Source organism: Mobula birostris, chromosome 13 (assembly GCF_030028105.1).
Source record: "Mobula birostris isolate sMobBir1 chromosome 13, sMobBir1.hap1, whole genome shotgun sequence".
Lineage (NCBI taxonomy): Eukaryota > Metazoa > Chordata > Chondrichthyes > Myliobatiformes > Myliobatidae > Mobula > Mobula birostris.
In genome coordinates, this window is record NC_092382.1 from 9,763,432 (window position 1) to 9,788,141 (window position 24,710).

Below are 24,710 nucleotides of genomic sequence, written 5' to 3' on the forward strand. Positions count from 1 at the left end.
CTGACCCACCTGGACAGCCCCAACTCTTACGTCAGAATGAGGTTCATTGACTTTAGTTCGGCATTCAATTCTGTAAGCCCCTTCAAGCTGATCACCAAACTTCGCCAACTTGGTATCAGCTCATCCCTCTGCAATTGGACCTTGGACTTTCTGACTAACAGACCCCAATCAGTTAAGTTAGACAACCTCTCCTCCTCCACTCTCACCCTGAACACCGGCGTGCCTCAAGGCTGTGTGCTGAGCCCTCTTCTGTACTCCCTGTTCACCTATGACTGCGTTCCTGTACATGGTTCTAACTCCATAATCAAGTTCGCAGATGACACCATGGTGGTTGGTCTGATCAGAGGGGATGATGAGACGGCCTACAGGGACGAGGTCCAGCACCTGGCCGCGTGGTGTGCCGACAACAATCTGACCCTTAACACCCAGAAGACCAAGGAGATCACTGTGGACTTCAGGCATGCCAGGAGCCACACTCACGTCCCCACCTACATCAACGGAACTGTAGTGGAGCGTGTATCAAGCTTCAAGTTCCTTGGTGTCCACTTTTCCGAGGATCTCATCTGGTCCCTGAACTCCTCCATCCTGATCAAGAAGGCACAACAGCACCTTTACTTCCTGCGGAGCAACAAGAAAGCTCACCTCTGTCCCAGGATATGACAGACTTTTACTGCTGTACCATTGAGAGCATACTCACCAACTGCATCTCAGTGTGGTATGGCAATTGTCCTGTATCAGAGCGCAAAGCACTCCAGTGTGTGGTGAAAACTACCCAGCGGATTATCGACAGCCAATTGTCCACCATTGAGAACATCTACCATAAACGCTGCCTGGGTAGGGCGAAAAGAATTATCAAGGATACATCTCACCCTAACCATGGACTTTTTAACTCCCCTCCCATCAAGGAGGTGCTAAAGGAGCCTCCGCTCCCACACCAACAGGCACAGGAAGAGCTTCTTCCCTGAGGCTGTGACACTGCTGAACCTCTAGTCACAGCGCTAAGCAGTATTGCATCCGTATTGTACTGTCTCAGTACTTTTATATTTGGGTGTTGTAGCACTTTTTTATTCAGTTATTTTGTAAATAACACGATTCTTTGCATTTCTGGTCAGATGCTAACCACATTTCATTGGCTTTGTATCTGTACTTGGCACAGTGACAATAAAGTTGAATCCAATCTAATCTAAAAAAAACAAAGGGGCTGATTGTGGATGACAGGAGGAATGGAGACAGGCTAATCCCAATTGACATCGATGGATCTGGGGTTGAGACAGTGAACTGCTTTAAGATCCTTGGCATAAACATCAGCGAGGACCTCACATGGTCTGTACATACTGGCTGTGTTGTGAAAAAAGCACAACAGTACCTTGCTCACCTCAGACGGCTGAAGAAGCTTGGGATTGAGTCCCAAATCCTAAGAACTTTCTACTGGAACACAACTGAGAGCATCCTGACTGGCTGCATCACTGCCTGGATGATCTGGAATTGATCCATTTCAAGTTCCAACTCCATAAAGTGCAGGGTTATGAGCTGCAGCTGGATGCACATCTTGTAGGTGAGGACATAAGGGACACTGGAGGTTCCGCCACCAATGTCCCCTCTAATTTGTAATGACCGGTCTGCACATAGAGCTTTAAGTTCCTCGGGGTAAATATCACAAATGACCTGACATGGTCCAACCAGGCAGAGTTCACTGCCAAGAAGGCCCACCAGCACCTTTACTTCCTGAGAAAACTAAAGAAATTTGGCCTGTCCTCTAAAACCCTCACTAATTTTTATAGCTGCACTGTAGAAAGCATTCTTCTCGGGTGCATCACAACCTGGTATGGAAGTTGTCCTGTCCAAGACCGAAAGAAGCTGCAGAAGATCGTGAACACGGCACAGCACATCACACAAACCAATCTTCTGTCCGTGGACTCAGTTTACACCATACGCTGTCAGAGCAGTGCTGCCAGGATAATCAAGGACGCAACCCACCCAGCCAACAGACTTTTCATCCCTCTTCCCTCCAGGAGAAGGCTCAGGAGCTTGAAGACCCGTACGGCCAGATTAGGGAACAGCTTCTTTCCAACTGTGATAAGACTGCTGAATGGATCCTGACCCGGATCTGGGCCGTACTCTCCAAATATCCGGACCTGCCTCTCGGTTTTTTTGCACTACCTTACTTCCCATTCTTCTATCTTCTATTTATGATTTATAATTTAAATTTTTAATATTTACTAATTTTAACTAATTTTAATATTTATAATATTTAATATTTGTAATCCAGGGAGTATGAAGCGGAGAATCAAATTTTGCTGTGATGATTATACATTCTACTACCAATTGTTTGGCGACAATAAAGTACAAAGTAAAGTAAATCTTGTACTGTTCATTCTTTTAACCAGTGACAACATGTGCACAGTGAATTTTATATAGAGAGGTATTCATTTTAACTGCTAGCAAATCACTGTCAGTAAGAACTTTGATCTCCTCTGGGTTTGATGGAGTTCATCTGCGCTCTCACACAACCCATGTAGCAGGCCTGTAACGGGTAATGAAGGATTTTCTCGCCAGAGCTTTTGCACATTGTCCATATCTGATTTGCTTGCTAAATGACGCTTTAAAAAGTCAGATTTCAAACTATCACTCCACTTCTTCCCACTTTCAAATTCTCCAGCAACTTTTGCATCACCACAATACACACAGGTAACACCAGTTTCTGTATTGTACATAAATATTTCCCCTGAACCCTCCCCCAGGTGACTGACGGTGGTGAACTCAGTGATGGCAATGCCAATGAATATGAAGGGAAGGGCAGTAGTCTGTCTCATTGGAGTCTGGCACATTTGTGATGTGAAAGCTACTTGTTGTCCAGGGCAAAGGTGTTTGATATCATTATGCACCCAGAGAGAGTGGGACAAAACATGTTCTCACGGGTAGAAAGTCCAGAACAAGAGGGGGTGGAACAAGCAACAGACACAAAATGCTGGGGGAACTCAGCAGGCCAGGCAGCATCTATGGAAAAGAGTACTAATGCTGAGTTCCTCCAGCAATTTGTGTGTGTTGCTCGGATTTCCAGCATCTGCAGATTTTCTCTTGTTTGTGACTGGAGGCAGAACAAAGGTGATTTTCTCAACAGCTGATGTAAAAGATTTTGTTCCCTTTCTCCGAGTTCCCGATCCTTGCATTTAGACAGCTGGAGCTCAGCTCTGTCTGAGAGACCCATCGGTTCCCATTCCCTCATCAGCCAGAAGCTCCCCGGGGCCCGTGTACGGATGGTGGGGCTGAGAGAGAGGGAAGAGAGCAGGACTGTCCCGGGATTGCGGGTCACGGAGTCCGGAGTCACAGCAACTACCCGAAGTCGGTGTTGAAAACGCCGCCCGGTGAGACCCCCAACCCGGAGACCCCTTCTCACCTCAACCGATCATCCGGGGCCTTTTGTGCCCCGCGCGCTGGTGAGCTCGAGCTTGGTCGGTTTAACGGCTGGGATACGAATCACGTGAGCAGCCCCTCCCCCACCGCTGTCAACAGAGGAGTCAGGCGCTGCTGTATTCCCATTGGTACGAAGCAATGTCAATCACTGCTTCCAACCAATAGAGGAGGCAGGCCAGCCGAGGGGGCGCTACCCCGCTGACACCGTCTCCCGAACTTTCCGTCACGGCGGGACAACCGTCAAAGTAAATGTCCGCTTTCTGATTTATTTCCATTTCCCTCCGAGGGAAGTTGGGGCGTTTGTGAAGCGTCTCCTGCGGCCGGAGTCTGATGTGTCGCTGAGAGGTAGGAGGAGACCGCTCGGCCCGTCGGTTTGATGCCGGTTCCCCGGGGAGGGAGAGGATGAAGACGGTGAGAGAGGGGGCGGACAGGATGTTTGTCCCGGTGGGGACAGGAGGGGCTCATCTGTGGAAATGTCTGAGCCCACGGTGGTGGCGATTCACCACATTGGGGGGCAAACACCGGCAGACTGTTGCCCTGCAAGCGGGGCCAATGGTCCGGGCAAAGTGACAATTATTTGTGTTTTGTTGAGACTGTACCGGGAATATGGTGTAAAATCCCGCTCCCCACACTAACACGGGTCACACAGACCAAAGAACAAACTGCCGGAGGAACTCAGTGGGTCGGGCAGCATCTGTGGAGGGAAATGGACCGTCAACATTTCGGGCCGACACCCTCCCTCTGGACTGAGAGTGGACGGGAAATAGTCCGAGAAAAGAGGTGAGGGGTGGGGATGGGGCAAGAGCTGGGGAGTGAGAGGTGGATCCAGGTGAGGGGGAGGTGGGAAGGTGGAAATAGTGACGGGGTGGGAGGTGAGTGGTTGGGGCAACACGGGGCTGCAGAAGATGGAAATTAATTCCATGGAGGATTAACAAAGAGGTTAGAGAGTATTTGTTATAGAGAGTGCAATGAAGATTCACCAGACTGATCCCCGGTGGTGGGGTCATCATATGAAGAAAGATCAAATGCAATAACCCTTTCATTTAGAGAATCGAGGACTGAGAGGTGAACACATTGAAATGCACAACATCATTACCGGCTGAACCAGGGATCCCAGTCTCTGAAAAAGGGGGTGGACTGACCGGGACTGAGATGAGGGGAAATGTCTCCACTCCGAGGGGGGTGAATGTCTGTAAATCCCCACCACAGAGGGTGGTGAAGACTCAGTGATCATCCTCACATAAAACAGAGGCCGGCAGATGTGTGGAGACCGAAGGAATCGAGGAAATGAGGATCGGACAGAAACATGTGGCTGAGATGGGAGAGCAGCCGTCATCTTGTTGATGGTTAGAGGGGCTGAATGGCCACCTCCTGCTGTTTCTCACCTGATGTTTCAGTGTTCCTGTCCAGTGAGGCTGGAGAAATGTGAATAGAAATTAGTGTTTATACACATGGACGGATTTAAATGAAACCTGCACATTACCGTTTTGGGTCTGAATTGTGTGTTGGACCGGGATGGGAATGGAGCCTGTGACTCTGTGACCTGGGGCTGGAGGGAAAGGGACAGGGAAGATCTAGAGGAAGAAGTAAAAATGTATCTTGTGTAAATATGGAATAATGTGGGAAATGCAGCGGATGGGTCGGGCAGCGTGTGAGGGGCGAGGAGCAGAGTCACCGGTTCAGGTGGGAGACCCTCTACCCGTCACGTGATCCCATTTCCTGTTCACGTTTTTCCACAAATCTGCAGCATCTGCCGGTCACTGCTCTAAGTGTCTGTGTAGCTTCATCTTTCGCCCATTCAGACAAGGCAGTGAGATCCGGATCTGTCATGTCCTCTCGTTGTGGGTGGACAATGTTTTTTCTGCAATATTTTCAGCATGTTTCTATATAACCACATAACAATTACAGCATGGAAACAGGCCATCTTGGCCCTTCTAGTCCGTGCCGAATGCTTACTCTCACCTCGTCCCAGACCTCAGACCATAACCACTGGGCCGAGGCCTGGGACTAGGCCTCATTCCACTGTTTTTACCTGCTGAAGGGCAGCCAATGTTTCTGGGTGTCTGACCCATTTATGTGAGAATTTAGCCTTTTGTATTTATCTGAGCTTCTCATAAATGTGTACAGTTTAGTTCAGCTTCACTCCAGAATTTCCAAAGCAACAACCCAGTCAGTCAAATAGTTCCACACAATTAAAGTAGTTTACAGTATTACATTCTTAAAATGTTTATGTTGTACTACTTATATAATTTAACTATTTAATATGTATATTCTTATTTTAAATCACAATGGTTAAAATCTATTGTTATGAATTAGGTTCTATTGCTGCCGCAGAGACAACAAATTACATGATATCTGCCGGTGCTATTAAACCTGATTCTGATAATTGGTCTGGGAGACCCACCACCGGTCACCTGATCCCAGTTACCGCAGATCGTAATGTGAGATTGAAGCCTTTTCTATTTATTTGCATTCCTCAGAAATGACAACAGTTAAGTTTCCTTCTCTGGTTCCAGAGCAGAAGCTCAGTCTGTCTAATATTTCCACACAATTAAAATGGGGAATTTGTTTATTCTTATCACGTACTGAGCTACAGTGAAAATCTTGCCTGACCTACCATCCACACAGATCGATACATTACTACGGTACATTGAGCTGATATACGACAAAACAATAACTGTAACAAAGCATTATGGCTGCAGAGAAAGTGCAGTGCAGATAGACATACGGGGCAGGGTCACGTCGAGTTACATTGTGAGTTTGAGTCCATTTTATTGGACTGGAGACCATTAATTTGGCTGACAACCGCGGACAGGAAGCTGTCCATGAGCCTGGTGGTACGCACTTTAAGGATTTTGTATCTCTTCCCCGATGGGAGATTGGGTTTGCAGCAATAATGTCCAAAGTTGTGGGCATCTTTGAGTACACGGCCTGCTTTCCTGAGGCAGAGGAAGTGTAGGAAGAGTCCATAGAGGGGAGGCTTGTTTCTATGATGTTTCCAAATGAGACCAAAGTTCTCTGCAGTTCCTTGCAGTCATGGGCAGAGCTTTAGCCATACGAAGGCGTGAAGTATCGACAAGAAGCTCAGAGACCTCGGCCTTCACCCTGCCTTGTGCAGCTGGATCCTGGACTTCCTGTCAGATCACCGGCAGGTGGTAAGAGTGGGCTCCCTCACCTCTGTCTCTCTGACCCTCAGCACACATGCCCCACAGGGTTGTCTCCTTGGTCCCCTCCTTTACTCTCTGTGCACCCATGACTGTGTCACCACCCAGAGCTCCAATCTGTTAATTAAATTTGCTGACAACACTACATTGATTGGCCTAATCCCAAATAACAACTTTCAATCAATCAAATGCTTCCTGACAAGGCTCGGTCCAAACAAACTTTTCACCCTTCTTCAGGAGATTAGTCAGAGGAAGAGCGATATCAGCAAAGTTCTTACAGAACTTACAATAATATCCAACCATTCCCAGAAACCTTCCAAGAGCCTTCTTACCAGTCTGTCACAAAAACTGTGGGTCAACTGTCTGAGAAAAATAACAAGATGGCTTGAGTGGCAAAAATAGATTGTGGTGCTTTTATTTACAAAGATAGTGGAGAAACAAAAACTTGGATGTCCACATCAAAACAAGAAATTAAAAAAAAAACTATATATATATACAGCTTGCAATTGTCACCTGTCTGGTTAACAGCCACCCTCAGACTAAACAGAAAAAAAAATGACCCAAAGCCTTGGTAACCTGAGGCTTATAACTGCTAAGCCAATCCCCCGAGACTAACCAAAAGCTAATTAACTCAATTATCTTCCATTTCACACAATCTGAAACTCTACCACCAGTTCTCACAATAAACACATATACTTCATCATAGGATTCACCATTTCCCGGTTAAATAACTTAAATAAACCCCAAAACTTTACCACAAGATGAGTAATTAGGTAACATAACCCTTGTCCCAGGTAAAGATGGTATCCTCCACCATCGGCACACCTGTGCAGGTTGCTGCTGCCTCTATATAAGACAGCTCTATGCAGCAGCTCTGTTTCAGACCCAGTGACTGTGGAGGAGAGAAACGTCAGATTATCATGACACTTCGGCAAAACACTTATTGGAAAGATGAATATGAATAAATTGACCTGAGATAATAAAACTGTGACATAGTGTGTTTCTTTTTTTCATACCTATTACTGCTGGGGATGAGTGTAAAATTGTGACTGTTGATTTATTGTGATACGTGCACTCACCACAATAACAGAGGGGAATAATATGTGTGGATTACTCTTTGAGTGTTTACCGAGTGTGCCATGAGACATCTGTAATCAGTGACGGGCCTTCGTCACACAGTCGGAATAGGAACTTCAGAAATGGCCTGGATTTTGCCTGCACAGGAGCCAACTTGCCTTGACCTACAACACAGCCAAGACAGATCACAGTGGCATGGCCAAATTCACTCTTAGCTAAGTCAACTGTAAGGTTGGCCCTGGAAAGCCTGTCAAACAGCTTTTCTACTACAAAGTTATGCTCTTCCCAAGTGTCACTCCCTGTGACTAAGTCATCAATATAGGCATCTGTGTGTCCTAACCCTTGAATTACAGAATCAATCATTCTCTGGAATGTTCCTGGAGCATATTTCATTGCAAACGGCAAAACATTGTATTCATACAACACAGGTGTCACAAATGCAGAAATTTCTCTACCTCAGTCCGTCAATGGAACACACCAATACCCTTTCAACAGATCAATCTTTGTAAGAAATTACCTTTTCCAACCTTATCGATGCAATCATCCACCCTAGGGATAGGATAGGCATCTGATTTTGTTACTGCATTTACCTTCCTATAGTCAGTGCAAAATCTAACACTACCATCAGGTTTGGGCACAATAACGCAGGGTGAGCTCCAATCTGATGTTGAAGGGCTAATAATACCATTTTCAGCATATATTCAATTTCTTGCTCAGCCAATTTACACTTTTCTAAGTTCATGCGATATGGGTGTTGTTTAATCAGTTTGGCTTGACCAATATCTACGTCATGTACTGCGACCGTGGTTTGCTTGGGAACATTGGGAAATAAATCCTTAAATTTCAAAATTAATTCCTTCAGCTGTTGTTGTTGCCTTGGCTGCAGATGAGCCAACTTGTTGTCAATATTTTCGAGAACAACCAAGTTCATTAGCCTAACCAGGACCATATTTGGCTTGTGTAAAGTTTCAGACGAGTCAATTGTTTTATTCTCAGGGTTGTCAGATTTATATGTTTGACAACATTCACTGATGGTGCCTGCTCGTCAGAATAAGGCTTTATCATATTGATGTGTACCACCCGTGTTAGCTTACGTCAGTCGTGTGTTTTAATAACATTATTCACATCATTAATTTGAGAGACTATTTCATACAGTCCATTGAATTTCGCCTGAAGACGATTTGTCAACATTATCCCCCACCATGTATTTTCTTTTGTTTTGGTCCGCTTATCAAACCAACACTTCATTTTGTTTTGAGAAATCTTTAAGTTTTGTCTCGCTAGACGACAGGCTTGGTGTAGTTTATTTTTGAACTTGAAAACATAGTCTAACAAATTAACATATACCTCCCCATCAATCCACTGTTTCTTTAACAAGGTCAAAGGTCCCTTCACTCTATGACCAAATACGTTCAAATGGACTAAAGCCCAGTGATTCCTGTACCGACTCTCTTCAGCCTGATTTATACTTGTGCATCAAATGTACACCGTAGGCACCATGTACCCTACGCCGTAGGGTGATGTGTACCTCCTCAAAAAAGTAACTCGCGTCGCGGTGACGCAGACTGCAACAACTGTGATTGGTCCGCTTGGTAGCATCGCATTTCTGGTTGCTTTTCTCCACCTTGTCAGTACACTGATGCGAAATAAATGGTTGGAGACAATGAACCAAATCGTCAAATCTACCTGCCGACATGGGAAAATATTTGAAATGCATTTCCTCGTCCATGTCTCTCATGAAGAAGCTCAACAGTGTTAGAGAAACACCACCGCCAACTTGCGTTTTGGTGGTGAAGTGCAGAGCGATGCAGTCACAACTACGCATGCTCCCTACGGCGGAGGGCTACGCAAAAATTAAATTGGGCCCATGGTGTAGGATACGGCGTATCCTGAACGCACAAGTATAAATCAGCCTTTACTGTGAACAAAAGCAAATGTATTCCTTCATCCCAGTCTTTTCCATTTTCAACACAGTACGTCTTAATCATTGTTTTGAGGGTAGAATGAAATCTTTCTAAAGGCCCTTTTGATTCCGGATGGTACGCAGACGATGTAATTTGTTTAGCTCCCAGTTCATAAACTACCTGCTGGAATAATCCAGATGTAAAATTACTTCCTTGATCACATTGGATTTCTTCAGGCAAACCAAATAAAGTAAAAAACTTGTTAAGAGCCTTCGTCACAGTTTTAGCTTTAATATTTCTGAGAGGTATTGCCTCTGAGAATCTGGATGCAGTACACATAATAGTTAGCAAATACTGATGGACAGCTTTAGTCTTTGGCAACGGGCCAACACAATCCACTATAAATTTGGAAAAGGGTTCACCGAATGCAGGTATAGGCCGGAGAGGGGCCACTGGGGTCACCTGATTAGGTTTACCCACAACTTGACAAGTGTGACAGGTTCTGCAAAAGGTCACAATATCTTTCCTCAAATTCGGCCAGTAAACTTCTTTCATAATCCTGTTTACAGTTTTATTCACTCCAAAATGGCCACCGAAGGGCATACTGTGGGCCAAAGTTAAAATTTCAGTCCTATGAACTTTAGGAACTACAACTTGGTGAACAATTGCCCATTCCTCACTCGCAGGTATAGCAGGTGGCCTCCACTTCCTCATTAACACTCCATCCTTGAGATAATACCCTACTGACATTTTCTTAATCCAATCATCTGAGAGAGATGTTTCTTATAAAGCTTCAATCTCAGGGTCTCAGTTCTGTTCTGCTATAAACTCCTTCCTAGACAGGGATAAATCTTTCTCATCAGACTTACTACCTGAATCCCGTTGAAACAATGAAGGCTGAAAGGTCCCTGACAAGTCATCATAACCTGAATCCTGGTCAACCTGATTTTGGCTATCATGGGTATCAGAATCATGCTGCACAGAACCGTCTGCATTGGCAGACATTTTAGCCATACTTCGAATTACTGCGATAAATGTTAAAATCCATCTGTGGGTTGTCAGTGGTTGGCTTAGCTGTCAACTGCACTGTAGGAACAACTATACCATCTGCCAGGTCATTCCCTGACAGCAAAGTAACATCTTCCACTGGTAAACTGGAGCATAATCCAATCTTAACAGGTCCCGAAACAAACCCTGACTGTAAAGTTACCTTGTGCAATGGCACAGAAACAATGCTGCCCCCAATGCCTTTAATAAGATTTACCTCATCATTGTACATCTCATCACCAAACTTTAGAACGCCGTCTCATGGAAGTGACTGAAAAGCCACAATATCTCGAAGAATTTTCACTGGTACCGGGGTTGACCCTTCCATTACTAATACAAACCCATCTGACATAAAATGATGGAATCCCTTCTTAACTCAGTCAGACCTCTCAGTCCTTAACTGAGCCTCAACAGAATGTTCAGAACCCTGTGGGTTTATAGGTGCTTCAACATACTGATCACAGGCATGTGGGACTGCCTCCTTTTCCTTTTTCTTCTTCAGGACAGAACAATTAGCCATCATATGACCAGCTTTCTTACAATAGTAACAAGTAAGACCAGAATATTTCTCCTTCAACTGCTTCCCTTCATCCTCACTCTTGTTACGAGTCCCAGCTTTAATTTCTGGTTTACCCTGGTTATCCTTGCTATTCTTTTGGAAGCTCTTATTCTGGGTAAACTTAACGTGATGAGTTAAAACAAACTCATCTGCTAATCTAGCAGACTCCTGCAAAGTGGCAGCGTCCTTTTCATCTAAATCTAAATCAAGGATGCACCTTTTGAATTCTTCAATTGAAACCAACTCTTTCAAGCTGTTAAAATCACCAGTTACATTTTTATATGTGCACCAGCGGTCAAAGCACACAAACTTCTCATTAGCAAATTCCATATAAATCTGGTTCACAGATTTCCTCAAATTTCTAAACTTTTGCCTGTATGCTTCTGGGACCAACTCATAAGCTTTGAGCACAGCCTGTTTCACTATGTCATAATCAGCTGCTTCAACAACTGTCAAAGCAGAATAGGCTTGCTGAGCCTTCCCCTTAATTACACTTTGTAAGAGAATGGGCCAACCCTCTTTTGGCCACTTTAAACTCAGAGCAACCTTCTCAAAATACTGAAAGTATTTATCAACCTCTGCCTTGTCAAATGGGGGTACCAATTTAACTTCCTGACTGCCCTCAAACTTATCACCAGAGTTTAACGCTAGACCTCTTTGCTGCAATTGCTCTATCTTTTTCAGTTTGAACATCCTCTACCTTTCTGCTTCCTCTCTGTTTTTCTGCCTCTCTAGCCTCAATCAGCATCTGCCTGTCCACAGCCTCCGCCTGTCCACGGCCTCCATCTTTATTTTTTCTAACTTGTATGGGAGCTCAAGCTCACTAGGTTTACTTTCAGGAAACACCTCCAACTCCTCCACTTTAAACACACCCTCAGATACATAATACTCAGCTATTATCCTCTGCATCTGTGACCTCCTCATTGTCAATTTCATCTTAGCAAGTTTTAACCTTCCAGCAATACTCAATAACTCAATCCTTCTGGCATCCTCTAATGCCTCAGAGGTTGGCGCTTCCAGACATCTATCAACATGCATTGCTTCTGATTTCCTACACACAAATAAATCAAAAGGGATTTCACCAATGAAGTCGAGAAGTAATCTATATGCCCCCAAATCTGTTCATATCCAGGACGCAGGCCCCAATTTTTTTACAAACCGTAATGCTTTAGAAATGAACCAGCAGCAATATACTACACCTGGAGTCTGGTTTTGATGTTAAAACCACTATCTTTATTAGTATCTGCTTATAATATAGTAACTTAAGCAAGATAAACAATAGTTAACAGAGGTATGTGTACATATGTGTGTAAATATAACTCCCAGCCTACTGAGCTTGGGGGAAACAAGGCTTGGAGTCTTGAGACGGTAAAGTATGAAAGTTCAGTTCAACCACAGAATAGGTGATGAGAGAGAGATATTTGTAATCCAGGGTAAATGTTGAGAGAAGGCAATTATGTCGAATTCCACAGTATCCATGGTGGTAAAACGAGAGAACAGTTGCTGTAGATTTTATCCATCATTGTTCCAAATCCACATACGAATTATCACCAAAAGTAACTTGTCACAAGGGGTATCGTTTTCAAGTGAATTACCACACCACACCCAGGCAAGGGTTAACACATAAGTGGTCTTCACAGGATACCCCAAATCAGATCCACTCCAATGGATCAAACGAGGTGACAACCACACATTCAATGTATGCTGAATCGATAATTAACCCACCCTTGTGGGCATAGGAAAGTTCTAAACAGTGACCCATGGCCACTCGTTCCCTTGTTTTGAACCTTCCATTTTTCCTCCTTTATCTCCACCTGACTCTGAGTGTCAGTGTCCTCGGTTAAAACTAAACAAGCTGCGAGTGATGTGAACAAGATGTAAGTCAGACTGATCCGCCTTAATCTCTCTCCCTCTTAAAATGACAGCCCACAGCAAATGAAACCTAGGGATTCATAACAACGGTCACTCCCCATTGTGAACTGACTGGTGTGCCAGTAGTTGGGATGACTGAGTGAATCCCTTCCCACATTCTTTGCAGGTGAACGGCTTCTCCCCCGTGTGAACTCGCTGATGACTCTGTAGGGTGAATGATCGAGTGAATCTCTTCCCACATTCTGAGCAGGTAAACGGCTTCTCCCCGGTGTGAACTCGCTGATGTACCAGTAGGGCGGAAGAGTGAGTGAATCTCTTCTCACAGACTGAGCAGGTGAATGGCTTCTCTCCAGTGTGAACTCGCTGATGACTCTGTAGGTTGGATGACTGAGTGAATCCCTTCCCACAGACTGAGCAGGTGAACGGCTTCTCCCCAGTGTGAACCCGCTGATGACTCTGTAGATCGGATGACCGAGTGAATCTCTTCCCACAGACTGAGCAGGTGAATGGCTTCTCCCCAGTCTGATCTCGTTGATGACTCTGTAGGTCGGATAACCGAGTGAATCCCTTCCCACAGACTGAGCAGGTGAATGGCTTCTCCCCAGTGTGAACTCGCTGATGACTCTGTAGGTTGGATAACTGAGTAAATCTCTTCCCACATTCTGAGCAGGTGAATGGCTTCTCCCCAGTGTGAACTCGCTGATGACTCTGTAGGTGGGATGACTCAGAGAATCTCTTCCCACATTCTGAGCAGGTGAACGGCTTCTCCCCAGTGTGAACTCGCTGATGACTTTGTAGGTGGGTTGACCGACTGAATCTCTTCGGACAAACTGAGCAGGTGAACAGCTTCTCCCCAGTGTGAACTCGCTGATGTACCAGTAGGCTGGAAGAGTGGGTGAATCTCTTCCCGCAGACTGAGCAGGTGAACGGCTTATCCCCAGTGTGAACTCGCTGATGATTCTGTAGGTGGGATGACTGACTGAATCCCTTCCCACATTCTGAGCAGGTGAACGGCTTCTCTCCAGTGTGAACTCGCTGATGACTCTGTAAGTGGGATGACCGAGTGAATCTCTTCCCACAGACTGAGCAGGTGAACGGCTTATCCCCAGTGTGAACTCGCTGATGACTCTGTAGGTTGGATGAATGAGTGAATGTCTTCCCACATTCTGAGCAGGTGAATGGCTTCTCCCCAGTGTGAACTCGCTGATGACTCTGTAGGTGGGACGACTGAGTGAATTCCTTCCCACATTCTGAGCAAGTGAATGGCTTCTCCCCAGTGTGAACTCGCTGATGATTCTGTAGGTGGGATAACCGAGTGAATCTCTTCCCACATTCTGAGCAGGTGAACAGCTTCTCCCCAGTGTGAAGTCGCTGATGACTCTGTAGGTGGGACGACTGAGTGAATCTCTTCCCACATTCTGAGCAGCTGAACGGCTTCTCCCCAGTGTGAACTCGCTGGTGTACCAGTAGGGAGGAAGAGTGAGTGAATCTTTTCCCACATTCTGAGCAGCTGAATGGCTTCTCCCCAGTGTGAACTCGCTGGTGAGCCATTAGGTTAGATGACTCAGTGAATCCTTTCCCAGAAATTCAGCAGATGACCAGCCTCTACCCAGTGTGAACTGACTGGTGTGTCCGCAGGTGGGAAGACCGACTGTATCCTTTCTCACACAAAGAACAGATGAATGGCCTTGCCCAGTGTGAACTTGCTGATGTACCTTCAATTGAGATAACCGAGTGAATCCATTCCCATTGTCTGAGTAGGAGAACGGCCTTTCTCCTGTGTAAGATGACGGGTGTGTCAGTTGGTCAGATGACTGAGAGAATCCCTCCCCACAGTCTGAACAGGAAGGATGGCCGATCCCTTGCTCCACTTCTTAGGTATCTAGACAGAGTCAGCAAAACTGGTGTGCCGTGTTTGAGATTGCTGGAAGCAAATTCCTCCTCGTTTTTAACCTGTAAAAAGATTTACAAAATCCATCAATGGGTGTAGGACAACATTTCAGATGAGATTGCTTGAGTTGCCAAGGTTTGATCTGGTATCACACTGTTACAGTGAGGTTCAACCCAAGTTGGAGAGATAAATCATCTTCTGACTGGTCACAGTGCTGGTATCTGGAATGACCATCAAACTCTCTGATGCTCTTCCTGTCTCTATCAGAATGGGGCATTTCTGCCATCTCCAATTTGTGACTTGGCTCAGTCTGACTCTCTCCATTGGTATTATTTCCTGTTCCTGCTGAGCAGCATGGGTGCCTGGCCCCATCATATCTGAAACACTTTCACACAAATAGTCTTTCTTGACGTGCAGCGAGGATTTTCTTTTATGTATTATTAACTTAAAGTGCCACAGTTTTAAGTTTTAATGCCATATAAAAAATTCCTGCTGAGATGAATGGTTGGTCCACACAGCTGTGAAAAGGACTTAGAGTGAATTTTTGTATTATTTCAGGTTCTTTTCACTGTCACAGAAAAGGACAACACAGAAACAGGCCCTTTTGTTTGTGCTGAACTATCATACTGTTACAGTGAGGTTCAACCCAAGTTGGACAGAGAAATCATCTTCTAACTGGGCACAGTGCTGGTATCTGGAATGGCCATCAATTCCCTGATGCTCTTCCTGTCTCTATCAGAATGGGACATTTCTGCCGTCTCCAATCTGTGACTTGGCTCAGTTTGACTCTCTCCATTGGTATTATTCCCTGTTCCTGCTGAGCAGCATGGGTGCCTGGCCCCACAGTAACTGAAACACTCTCGCGCAAATAGTTTTTCTTGACATGCATTTGGGATTTTCTTTTATGTATTATTAACTTAAAGTGCCACAGTTTTAATGTCATATAAAAAATTGCTGCTGAGATGAATGGTTGGTCTGCACAGCTGTTAAAAGGACTTGGAATGAATTTTTGTATTATTTCAGGTTCTTTTCACAGTCATAGAAAATTACAACACAGAAACAGGCCCTTTGGACCATCTAGTTTGTGCTGAACTATTTAAACTGCCCAGTCCCATACCCCTACCATCCAGGCACCTGCACAGACCTCTTAAATGTTGAAATTGAGCTCACATTCAGCACTTGTGCTGGCTGCTCATTCCACACCCGGATGACTGTCTATGTGAAGAAGTTTCCCCTCATGTTCCCCTTAACGTTTCACCTTTCACCCTTAACCCATGGCCTCCAGTTGTAGTCCCACACCATCTCAGTGGTAAAAGCCAGCTTGCATTTACCCTATCTATAACCCTCATAATTGTCATATACTCCATCAAATCTCCACTCAATCTTCTACGTTCCAAGGAATAAAGTCCTGACCGTTTAATCTTTCCCTATAACCCAAGTCCTTCAGACCTGGCAACACCTTTGTGAATTTTCTCTGAACTCTTTCAACCTCTTTTACATCTTCCTGTAGGTTGCTGACCAAAACTGCACACAATTCTCCAAATTAGACCTCACCATCGTCTTGTACAATGTCAACAAAACATCCATCTCCTGTACTCAGTACTTTGGTTCATGAAGGCCAATTTGCCAAAATCTTTCTTTCTGTCCCTATCTAACTGTGACACCACTTTCAGTGAATTATAGACCTGTATTCCCAGATCCCTTCCTTCTACAGCACTCCTCAGTGCCTGACCATTCCCTGTGTAAGACCTTGGTCCCACCAAAATGCAACACCTCACACTTGTCTCCATTAAATTCTATTTTGCATTTCTTCACCCATTTTTCCATCTGGTCCAGATCGCACTGCAAGCCATGATAGTCTTCCTCGCTGTCCACTACACCCCATTCTTGGTGCCATCGACAAATTTGCTGATCCAGCTAACCATGTTAACATTCAGATTACTGATATAGGTTACAAACAACAGATCCAGCTCTAATCCCTGTGGCACACCACTAGTTACAGGCCTCCGGTCAGAGAGGCAACCATCTGCTGCCACACACTGGCTTCTCCCAAAGACAGTGACTCATCCAAATTACTATCTCATCTTGAATGCTGAGTGACTAAACCTTCGTGACCAACCTCCCATATGAGAACTTGTGGAGTGCTTTTGCTAAAGTCCATGTAGACAACACCCACTGCCTTGCCTTCATCCACTTTCCTGATAACTTCCTCGAGAGACTCTATAAGATTGGTTAGACATGACCTACCATGCACAAAGCCATACTGTCTATCCTTAATCAGTCCACATCAATCCAAATACTTGTACATCCGTCTCCAATAACTTTCTCACTACTGACGTCGGGCTCACCAACGTATAATTTCTAGTTTATTTTTAGAGCCTTTCTTGAACAGCAGAACAACATTGGCTGTCCTCCAATCCTCCAGTGCCTCACCAGTCTCTAAGGATCATTTAAATATCTGTGCTTGAGCCCCGACAATTTCTGCACTTGTCTTCTGCAGAGTCCCAGGGAACAACTTGTCAGGCCCTGGGGATTGATCCACGCTAATTTGCCCTAAGACAGCAAACACCTCCACCTCTGTAATCTGTGCAGGGTCCAGGAAGTTGATGCTGCTTTGCCTCATTTCTATAGACCCTGTGACCATCTCCTGAGTAAATACAGATGCAGAAAAGATCTCCCCCATCTGTTTTGTCTCCTCATATGGATTACCATTCTGATCTTCCACAGGATTAATTTTTTCCCTTGCAATCTTTTTCCTCTGAACATATCTGCAGAATCCATGAGAATTCTCCTTCACCTTGTCTGCAGGGGCAATCTCATGCCTTCTTTTATTTCTTTCATAAGTGTTCACTTGAATTTCCTGTACTTCATAAGTACCCCAACTGTTCCTGTCTTCCTGTACCTGGTGTGCACCTCCTTGTTTTTATTGATTTGGGCGAGGAAAGCCAAAGGAGTGATAGAGCTGTATGGTGGGAGGTGGGGTAAGAGGTGGGAGGTGGGGTAAGACTAAAGTTGAAGGGGGAATGGGAACCTGTGGAAAGCGGCCAGTGAGTGAGCGTGCCAGTGAAGGAGTGGAGCTTTGAGGCTTTGACTCGAGAGATTCTGGCAGTTTTGGGCAGTTGGGCTGTGCAGTCAAGTCAATCAAGATTTAAATTGATCAGCAGAAAGCCGTTGATTAGACAGTCAAGATTTGAATAGCTCAGACTCAGCAGAAAGCAGCTGATTGGGCAGTTGAGGACAGGTGACCAAGTATTTTGAAAAGCTTAACCAGATAAATAGACGGGTAGCTCAAGCAAAGCGGACAGTGAGTGAGTGGGCCAGTGAAGGAGTGGAGCTTTGAGGCTTTGACTCGAGTGGCTTCGACGAGAAGAGGCGGAGGACCAGCTTGCTCGCAGTTAGTCTTTTCAATGTCTCCTGAGATGGTAATGTGCCTCCCATGTGAGATGTGGCAGCCTTGGGGGAACGCCCCTCTCCCGGAGAGTCACATCTGCCAGAAGTGCATATGGCTGAGTGATCTGGAAGACCGTGTAAGGAATCTGGAGCAACAGCTGGATGACGTTCTACACATAGGAGAGAATGAGGCAGTCATAGATGAGAGCTACATGGAGGTAGTCACACCTAGGCTGTCAGAAGCAGGTCGTTGGGTGACAGTCAGAGGGGGGAAAGCGAAGGTGAGCAGACAGGTAGTGCAGAGCACCCCTGTAGCCATTCCCCTGAATAATAAGTTTACTGTCCTGGATACTGTTGTCGGGGACAACCGACCAGGTGTGAGCCACGGTGGCAGGGCCTCTGGCACTGAGTCTGACCCGGTGGTGCAAAGCGTGGGATGGAGAAGAGGAGAGCTGTCGTCATTGGAGACTCTATAGTCAGGGGAGCAGACAGGAGATATTGTGGACATGAAAAGGAGACCCGCATGGTTTGTTGCCTCCCGGGTGCCAGGGTCCGGGATGTCTCTGACCAGGTGCACGACATCCTGGTACGAGAGGGAAAGCAACCAGAAGTCGTGATACATGTTGGGACCAACGACATAGGCAGGAAGAGGGATGAGGTCCTGAAATGTGAGTTTCGGGAACCAGGCAGAAGGCTGAAGAACAGGACCTCAAGGATGACATTCTCAGGATTGCTGCCACTGCTACGTGACAGAGATGGTAAGAATTGGAGGAGATGGCAGTTGAATGTGTGGCAGAGGAGTTGGTGCAGGGAGCAGGGTTTTAGATTTTTGGATCATTGGGATCTCTTCTGGGGAAGGTGGGACCTGTACAGATTGGATGGGTTGCACCTGAACTCGTGGGGGAGCAATATCCTTGCAGGTAGGTTTGCTAGCATGGTTCGGGAGAGTTTAAACTAATTTGCGAGGGGGATGGGACCCGGAGTGATAGAGCAGTGAAAGAAGTGCATGGAGTAAAGCCAGATCTAACATATAGAGAGGCTTTGAGGAAAGAGAAGCAGAATAAACGGTGTAAAGACAGTAAGGTAGAAGGGCTGAAATGTGTGTACCTCAATGCAGGAAGCATCAGGAACAAAGGCGATGAACTGAGAGCTTGGATACATACATGGAATTATGATGTAGTGGCCATTACAGAGACTTGGCTGGCACCAGGGCAGGAATGGATTCTCAATATTCCTGGATTTCAGTGCTTTAAAAGGGATAGAGAGGGTGGAAAAAGGGGAGGAGGGGTGGTATTACTGGTCAGGCATAGTATTACTGCTACAGAAAGGGTGGGTAATGTAGCAGGATCCTCTTTTGAGTCAGTATGGGTGGAAGTCAGGAACAGGAAGGGATCAGTTACTCTACTGGGGGTATTCTATAGGCCCCCTGATAGCAGCAGAGATACAGAGGAGCAGACTGGGAGGCAGATTTTGGAAAGGTGCAAAAATAACAGGGTTGAGATCATGGGTGACTTTAACTTCCCTAATATTGATTGGCACCTGAGTAGTTCCAAGGGTTTAGATGGGGCAGAGTTTGTTAAGTGTGTCCAGGACGGATTCCTGTCACAGTTTGTGGATAGGCCGACTAAGGGGAATGCCATACTAGATCTAGTACTAGTTAATGAACCGGGTCAGGTCACAGATCTCTCAATGGGTGAGCATCTGGGGGACAGTGACCACTGCTCCCTGGCCTTTAGTATTATCATGGAAAAGGATAGAATCTGAGAGGGCAGGAAAATTTTTAATTGGGGAAGAGCAAATTATGAGGCTATAAGGCTAGAACTTGCAGGTGTGAATTGGGTTGATGTTTTTACAGGGAAATTTACTATGGACATGTGGTCGATGTTTAGAGATCTCTTGCGGGATGTTAGGGATAAATTTGTCCCGGTGAGGAAGATAAAGAATGGTAGGGTGAAGGAACCATGGGTGACAAGTGAGGTGGAACATCTAGTCAGGTGGAAGAAGGCAGCATACATGAGGTTTAGATGGGTCTATTGAGGAATATAGGGAAGCAAGAAGGGAGCTTAAGAAGGGGCTGAGAAGAGCAAGAAGGGGGCAGGAGAAGGCCTTGGGTTGTAGGGCAAAGGAAACCCCCAAGGCATTCTTCAACTATATGAAGGAAAAAAGGATGACAGGAGTGAAGGTAGGACCGATTAGAGATAAAGTTGGGAAGATGTGCCTGGAGGCTGTGGAAGTGAGCGAGGTCCTCAATGAATACTTCTCTTCGGTATTCACCAATGAGAGGGAACTTGATGATGCTGAGGACAATATGAGTGAGGTTAATGTTCTGGAGCATGTTGATATTAAGGGAGAGAAGGTGTTGGAGTTGTTAAAATACATTAGGATGTATAAGTCCCCGGGGCCTGATGGAATATTCCCCAGGCTGCTTCACGAGGTGAGGGAAGAGATTGCTAAGCCTCTGGCTAGGATCTTTATGTCTTCGTTGTCCACGGGAATGGTACCGGAGGATTGGAGGGAGGCGAATGTTATCTCCTTGTTCAAAAAAGGTAGTAGGGATAGTCCGGGTAATTATAGACCAGTGAGCCTTACGTCTGTGGTGGGAAAGCTGCTGGAAAAGATTCTTAGAGATAGGATCTCTGGGCATTTAGAGAATCATGGTCTGATCAGGGACAGTCAGAATGGCTTTGTGAAGGGCAGATCGTGTCTAACAAGCCTGATAGAGTTCTTTGAGGAGGTGACCAGGCATATAGATGAGTGTATTGCAGTGGATGTGATCTATATGTATTTTAGTAAGGCATTTGATAAGGTTCCACACTGTAGGCTTATTCAGAAAGTCTGAAGGCATGGGATCCAGGGAAGTTTGGCCTGGTGGATTCAGAATTGGCTTGGTTGCAGAAGGCAGAGGGTCGTGGTGGAGGGAGTACATTCAGATTGGAGGATTGTGACTAGTGCTGTCCCACAAGGATCTGTTCTGGGACCTCTACTTTTCGTGATTTTTATTAATGACCTGGATGTCGGGGTAGAAGGGTGGGTTGGCAAGTTTGCAGATGACACAAAGTTCGTGGTATTGTAGATAGTGTAGACGATTGTCAAAGATTGCAGAGAGACATTGATAAGATGCAGAAATGGGCTGTGAAGTTGCAGGTGAAGTTCAACCTGGAGGAGTGTGAGGTGGTAGACTTTGGAAGGACAAGCTCCAAGGCAGGGTACAAAGTAAATGGCAGGATACTTGGTAGTGTGGAGGAGCAAAGGGATCTGGGGGTACATGTCCACAGATCCCTGAAAGTTGCCTCACAGGTGGATGGGGTAGTTAAGAAAGCTTAAGGGGTGTTAGCTTTCATAAATCGAGGGATAGAGTTTAAGAGTCGCGTTGTAATGATACAGCTCTATAAAACTCTGGTTAGGCCACACTTGGAGTACTGTGTCCAGTTCTGGTCGCCTCACTACAGGAAGTATGTGGAAGCATTGGAAAGGGTACAGCGGAGATTTACCAGGATGCTGCCTGGTTTAGAGAGTATGAATTATGATCAGAGATTAAGGGAGCTAGGGCTTTACTCTTTGGAGAGAGGGAGGATGAGGGGAGACATGATAGAGGTGTACAAGATAATAAGAGGAATAGATAGAGTGGATAGCCAGCGCCTCTTCCCCAGGGCACCACTGCTCAATACAAGAGGACATGGCTTTAAGGTAAGGGCTGGGAAGTTCAAGGGTGATATTAGAGGAAGGTTTTTTACTCAGAGAGTGGTTGGTGCGTGGAATGCACTGCCTGAGTCAGTGGTGGAGGCAGATACACTAGTGAAGTTTAAGAGGCTACTAGACAGGTATATGGAGGAATTTAAGGTGGGGGTTTGTATGGGAGGCAGAGTTTGAGGGTCGGCACAACATCGTGGGCCGAAGGGCCTGTACTGTGCTGTACTATTCTATGTTTTATGTTCTAATAACAGAACAGAGAGTGGAGGTGTTGTGGAGATAGTGCTGTTCAGTCCTCAGACAAAGTCAGGAATGTAAAAGTTGAGCATGGTGCAGTGAATATGCTGAGGCCTGTATATTTCAATACAAGGAGCAGTGTAGGAAAGGCGGATGGGTTCAGGGCATAGATCAACACCTGGAATTATGGCACTAGAATCTGGCAACGGTGGCCTGGGACAGGCTACTTTATGGCAAAGGTGTGCTTGGTAAATGGGAGGCTTTCAAAGCAAAACTTTGAAAGTACAAAGCGGGTATGTGCTTGTTAGAATAAAAGGTAAAGATAGAAACTGTGGGGATCCTTGGTTTTCAAGAGATATTGAGACCCTGGTGAAGCGCAAAATGGAGTTGCATAACAGGGATAGGCAGGTAGGTTCTTATGGAGTATAAGAAATGCAAGAGAACACATAAGAAATAAATCAGGATGGCTGGCCTTGCAGAAAAGATGAAGGACAATTCTAAGGGATTCTAGAGATAGATTAAGAGCAAAAGGATTACAAGGGACAAAGTTGGCGATGCATGTTTGGAACCAAAGCAGATGGGAAATATTTTTTTTCACCTCTATTTACTCAGGAGAGACACGGTTGGTGGCGTAGTGGCATCAGTGACGGACTTTGGGATGAAAGGTCCCGAGTTCGAATCCAGCCGGCTCCCCTGCACGCTTTCCATCCGTGCTGGGTTACGAGCTGGTGATCTCTTTGGAAACTCACCCAGCAGAAGGCAATGGCAAACCACTGCTGTAAATTGCCTCGTACGCGGTTCCCCACTACGTCAGAGAGGCGTAGAGGGAATCGCCCGCTAACCGGAGAAACTCCGGATGCAATGTACCTTTCCTTTTCCTTTACCCAGGAGATGGACACAGAGCCTGTGGAAGTGTGGAAAAGCGGCATTAACATCATGGACCCTGTACAGATTAAAAAAGAGGAGATGTTTGCTATCCTGAGGCAGATCAGCATGGATAAATCGCCAGGGCATGGCAAGGTGCTCCCTCGGACCCTACGGTAGGCAACTGCAGAAATTGTCAGGGCCCTAGCGGAGATAATTAAATCATCCTTAGTGACAGGGGTGTTATCAGAGGATTGTAGGATAGCCAAGGTTATTTCGCTGTTCAACACAGAACACAGAAATCTACAGCATATTCCAGGCCATTCAGCCCACAATGTTGTGCCAACCATGAAACTTACTCTAGAAACTGCCTGGAATTTCCCTAGCACATGGACCCCTATTTTACTGAGCTCCGTGTACCTATCTAAGAGGCTATTAAAAGACCCTATTGTATCTGCCTCGACCACCACTGCTGGCAGTGCATTCCACACACCCACCACTCTCTGTGTAAAAAAACTTACCCCTGACATCCCCTCGGTATCTATTTCCAAGCAGCTTAAAACTATGCCCCTCACGTTAGCCATTTCAGCCCTGGGAAAAGCCTCTGGCTATCCACACGATCAATACCCCTCATCATCTTATACACCTAAAAAAGGCTCTAAACATAAACAAGGAAATTATACATTGCTTTGAGGATTTGTTAGAAGTATACAATATTATGAGGGTATAGATAGTGTAAATGCAAGCAGCTTCTTCCACTGAGGTTGGGTGGGATGACAACCAGAGGACATGGGTAAGAGGGGAAGGTGAAAATTTCACAGGAACATTTGGAAAAGCTGTTCGCTGAAATGGTCCTGAGAGTGTGGAATGAGATGTCAGCACAAGTGGTGCACGTGAGGTCGATTTCACCATTAAGAGAAGTTTGATAGGTACCTGGATGGTAGGGTGTGGAAGGCGATGGTGCTGGTGCAGGTAGTTGCTTTAGACGGCTTAAATATTTTCAGCATTGTCTAGATGGGACAAATGGCCTGTTTCTGCACTGAACTTCTCCAAACTTCTTTGACAGAGAAGCTGTCCAAACTTGACTGGAAGGGGAAACTGGTAGGAGTGACAATGGAGCAGCAGCGGCTGGAGTTTCTGGTAGCAATTCGGGAGCTGAGTGCACGGTAGATACATCCCAGTGAAGCACTCTAAAGGCAGGAGGACACAACCATGGCTGAAGTGAGAAGTCAAAACCAACATAAAAGCCAAAGAGAGGGCAGAAAGAACAAAAAATATTGGGAAACTTTTAAAAACCAACAGAAGACAGCTAAAAAAAATCTCATGGCATTATGATCACTGGATACAAAGTGTTCCCATACAGTAATTTCTGTCACTCTCTCTGGATCATTTCCTAATAGCTTATTCCACATTTCTATGCTGGAAATTCTACGTACTGATTAAGGGCACATTTGACAAGCTCTACTCCATCTTGTCCTTTTACGGTGTGGGGTCCTAGTCAATATATGGAAATTTAAAATCGCTTACAATCTCAACCCTTGTTTCTTGGCACAGTCTGCGATCTCTCTACAAATTTGTTCCTTTAAATCCCTCACTGTTGG

The 24,710-nt window shown here is 45.5% G+C and overlaps 1 protein-coding gene and 1 long non-coding RNA gene across 2 annotated transcripts in view; one reads left to right on the forward strand and one right to left on the reverse strand.

Moving 5' to 3' along the window:
• Positions 1-24,710, reverse strand: part of LOC140208324 (uncharacterized) — a 38,653-nt gene that overhangs the window by 11,433 nt on the left and 2,510 nt on the right. The window contains exon 2 of the mRNA XM_072276911.1: positions 13,158-14,990. Within this exon, the coding sequence (XP_072133012.1) occupies positions 13,158-14,588 (1,431 nt within the window). The 5' untranslated portion in view covers positions 14,589-14,990. The remainder of the gene's footprint in view (positions 1-13,157; positions 14,991-24,710) is intronic.
• Positions 3,641-24,295, forward strand: LOC140208325 (uncharacterized). Its single transcript, XR_011888733.1, has 3 exons — positions 3,641-3,759; positions 23,134-23,285; positions 24,176-24,295. It is a non-coding gene; the product is annotated as an uncharacterized lncRNA (long non-coding RNA).